The sequence below is a fragment of the Glycine soja genome, chromosome 9, assembly GCF_004193775.1.
Source record: "Glycine soja cultivar W05 chromosome 9, ASM419377v2, whole genome shotgun sequence".
Taxonomy (NCBI): Eukaryota; Viridiplantae; Streptophyta; class Magnoliopsida; order Fabales; family Fabaceae; genus Glycine; species Glycine soja.
The window spans coordinates 4,158,960-4,162,368 of NC_041010.1; the positions used below are offsets into that span (position 1 = coordinate 4,158,960).

General features: G+C 34.6%; 1 protein-coding gene across 1 annotated transcript; it reads right to left on the reverse strand.

Moving 5' to 3' along the window:
- Positions 1–524: 524 nt before the first annotated feature.
- On the reverse strand, positions 525–2,436 carry LOC114367022 (isoflavone 2'-hydroxylase-like). The gene is made up of 2 exons (XM_028324093.1): positions 1,540–2,436; positions 525–1,334 (listed from the first exon to the last, which is right to left on the reverse strand). Exons 1-2 carry the CDS (start codon positions 2,434–2,436, stop codon positions 729–731), a joined length of 1,503 nt encoding a protein of 500 aa, XP_028179894.1. The 3' UTR covers positions 525–728.
- Positions 2,437–3,409: the final 973 nt, after the last annotated feature.

Sequence of the window (3,409 nt, forward strand, 5' to 3'; positions counted from 1 at the left end):
ATACATTTATTGTTTGCACACTAAATTTTCCACCTTTGATCCTTATTTCATGATAGAAAAATTAAATATAACTTATTCTCAAATTGATTAAAACTCAAATTATTTGATTAAAACTCAAATTATTTGAAAATAACTGGTTTGTTAGGTTTAATATCCAACTTTTATTCCTCTATTATTATTAGATATTATTATTAGATAGTATACATTTGTTCTTGTGCAAGATTACCTTTACAAATTAACAACTCAACTAACTCTTCTTCTTTTTTGGAAGACAAACCCAAGAAGCATTTCTATCTGTTGTCATGGGCGAAGCATGGATTTATTCGTTCAAACTTAGGCAACACCTTTATAGCATCACAATAGATTCATAATTATCCACACTTTGCTTGAATAGTCACAAAAATCATGTTGGCATTCTTAATATACACGATGGTTTTGTTTTATTCATCCAAGCAAAACAATAATAATAATTAAGAGAGCAAAGGAAAAATATCATTTATCATAAGTATATATTGTGAATCATAATGATTAAAAAGTAAAAAATTTATTTGAGAAGTTGGGGATGCATACAATATTAATATATCCTAATGCACACCAATTCTACAACTGGCCTTGTAAACATACAAACAAATACTATTATGTTTAACATGTATAACCACCACATGCACACTGAAATTATAAGTATTAGATGTTGACCCAACTTTACCAAATAAAAAAACTATTAATAATTAAACTCCAATTTTAGTGGCGAGTGGACGAGCCTTGCACATGGCTTCCAATGGAATTAACCTTGACAAGGTAATCCAATTATTCTCGGTCATATCAAGCTTTTCCTCACTTACTCGTTTCCAGTCAAAACATTGAATCAATAATCCCAAAGTAAAGCTGACACTTTGCATAGCCATGGGTTCTCCTGGGCAAGCCCTTCTTCCCATTCCAAATGCTACCAACTTTTTCTCCTCTCCTTCCACATCAAACCTCTCAGGTTTAAAGCATGTGGCATCATTCCACAAATGAGGATCTCTCTGCATGCCCCAACCATTAATGATCACAATTGTGTCTCGTGGGACATTGAATCCTTCAATAGTGATATCTTCTGAAGACACATGAGGTATTAGAATTGGAGCTGGAGGATACAACCTAAGTGTCTCAAGAATGATCTTTCTAAGATAAGGAAGTTTTGGAAGGTCTGACTCATTTAACAAGCGGTCTTGTCCTACTTGAGTGTCCAATTCTTCTTTTGCTTTCTTCAACACCTCTGGGTGATTCAATAAATTAGATAGCGACCACTCTAAGGTTCCCGTTGATGAGTCAGTTCCGCCAAAAAGCATGGCCTGCAATCCAAAATCCACCATATGAAGTGAGAAAAGCATGCATATTGTGGAGAGCATAGCATGCAATTTTACAAAAACAACAAAATCTAATCCCGCTGTAACATATGATTTTAAAATTTGTTTTAAAAAAAGAAGAAAGTGACAAAACTAATGATTCATGTGATGAGAAAAGGAAAGATGCATAAGATGGATTTAAAATCATTACCAAAGCAAGGCCTTTGATGATTTGGTCAGTGTAGTACTCAGGCTGAGTCTCTTGCAGTTTGAGAAGATGATCAATCATGGAATTCTCGCGGTCCTTCTTGCTACGGTTCTCATCAATGATCTCATTCAAGATGGTATCATACCTTTTACTAATACTCTTCAAACGCTTCTCCACATTCTGAAAATCGAACCATCTTAGGAAAGGTAAGTGATCTCCCTTATTAGCCACCCCCATGAGTTCTAGCATCTCTGTCACTGTCTCTCTGAACTCCCTCGCTTTCTCAACGTTCTTCAACTCACTCTCCTCTCCGTAAAACCTCTTCCCTGATATCATCCTCATGATGTTGTTGTAGGTCAAGTCATTGAACATGGAGCTTATCTCCACGCGAGCAAAACCCTCCTTGGAGTTCTTGGCCAGCAACCTCTGTACCAACCTTTTCGTCTCGTCGCTTCGGATTCCGGAGAAAGAGTGGACTCGCTGCGTGGAGAGGACGTCCAGGGCGGTGATGCGGCGGAGGTTCCGCCAGTGCTGGCCGTGGGAGCAGGACCCTACGGTGGTGTTGTTGTAGAATATGTATTTTCCCGAGAGAGAAGGTAGCCGGTTGGCCAAGGCAACGTCGTGTTTGGTGAAGCATTCTTGGTATGCAGTTGGTGAGGAAATGACAACGGCGAGACGTGAACCGAACCAAAGGGAAACGATGTTTCCATATTCTTTGGACATGCGTTGGAAGAAACGGTGAATAGGTTGTTCGAGGAGGTTAAGGTTACCTATTATGGGAAGAGGAGGAGGACCTGGTGGTAGGTTTCTCAATTTTCTGCTTTGGAAAAGGGATTTCAGTGTAAGGAATAGAACCAGGAAAAGGAGAGAATAAGACAACAACAACAACAACATTCCCATGCTGATGAGTACTTGATTGTTGCACGGACTATACAGTGAAGTGATGTAACTGGGAAAGTGATTAGTGTTTAGGATATTTGAATGGTGCAATATGTTGGCATGCGAAGTGACCTTTATATAACACTTTGTCATAATGTATGGTGGAATTTTAAATTAACAAAAACTCATGAATGACAACCATGTGGCCTCAAACAGTCAATATTTGCACAACTTTTGTCCAGTCGTACTAAGATTAGCAGCCCCCCCAGAATATTAATATACTTTTATAGTATCAACGGAGTTATTAGCTAGTCTTGTTTTCCTTATGCTTTTTCATAGTTATAGTCACGAGCTTTTGAGTACGTAGTTTAGTCATAGTCTTTTAAGCTCAAATTTTATAATACTCATCACATGTCATAAACAAAATTTAATTATCAAAATTAAATAAAAACTGAATAGCTTATACCAACATGGTATGAAATAGTAAATAATCTAATATCTTAAATATACGATCAAAAATTTATTTTTTTGTGTTTTCATAAAAAGAAAATATATGTTACAAAAAATTAACCTAATGAATCTTAATACCTGAAAATATAAGTATTATTATTTTCAATAAAAGTTTTTTCATACATATAATCAAGAATCATGGCCTCACAATATATTTAAGAGACTTAATTATCTATCTTATTCAATTTAATATTTATATGTGCTTTTTATGATATTTTTATGATACTACATCCATTCCGTTTTTATGATATTATTATAACCTTATAGTTAGGAATCATAAAAAAAACTACATTAACAAATCTCTCATAAAAATAACTATATTACTAACTAACCTAAAAAACTATATTACCAACTAATTACAATGAATTAGTCATATTTAATTATATATAAATAATTCTTAATTTTAACACACCTAAAAGAATAATCAACAATTACATATACATTATGTAGTTTTTATTACAAAGTTTTTCTTATTGCTCATAGT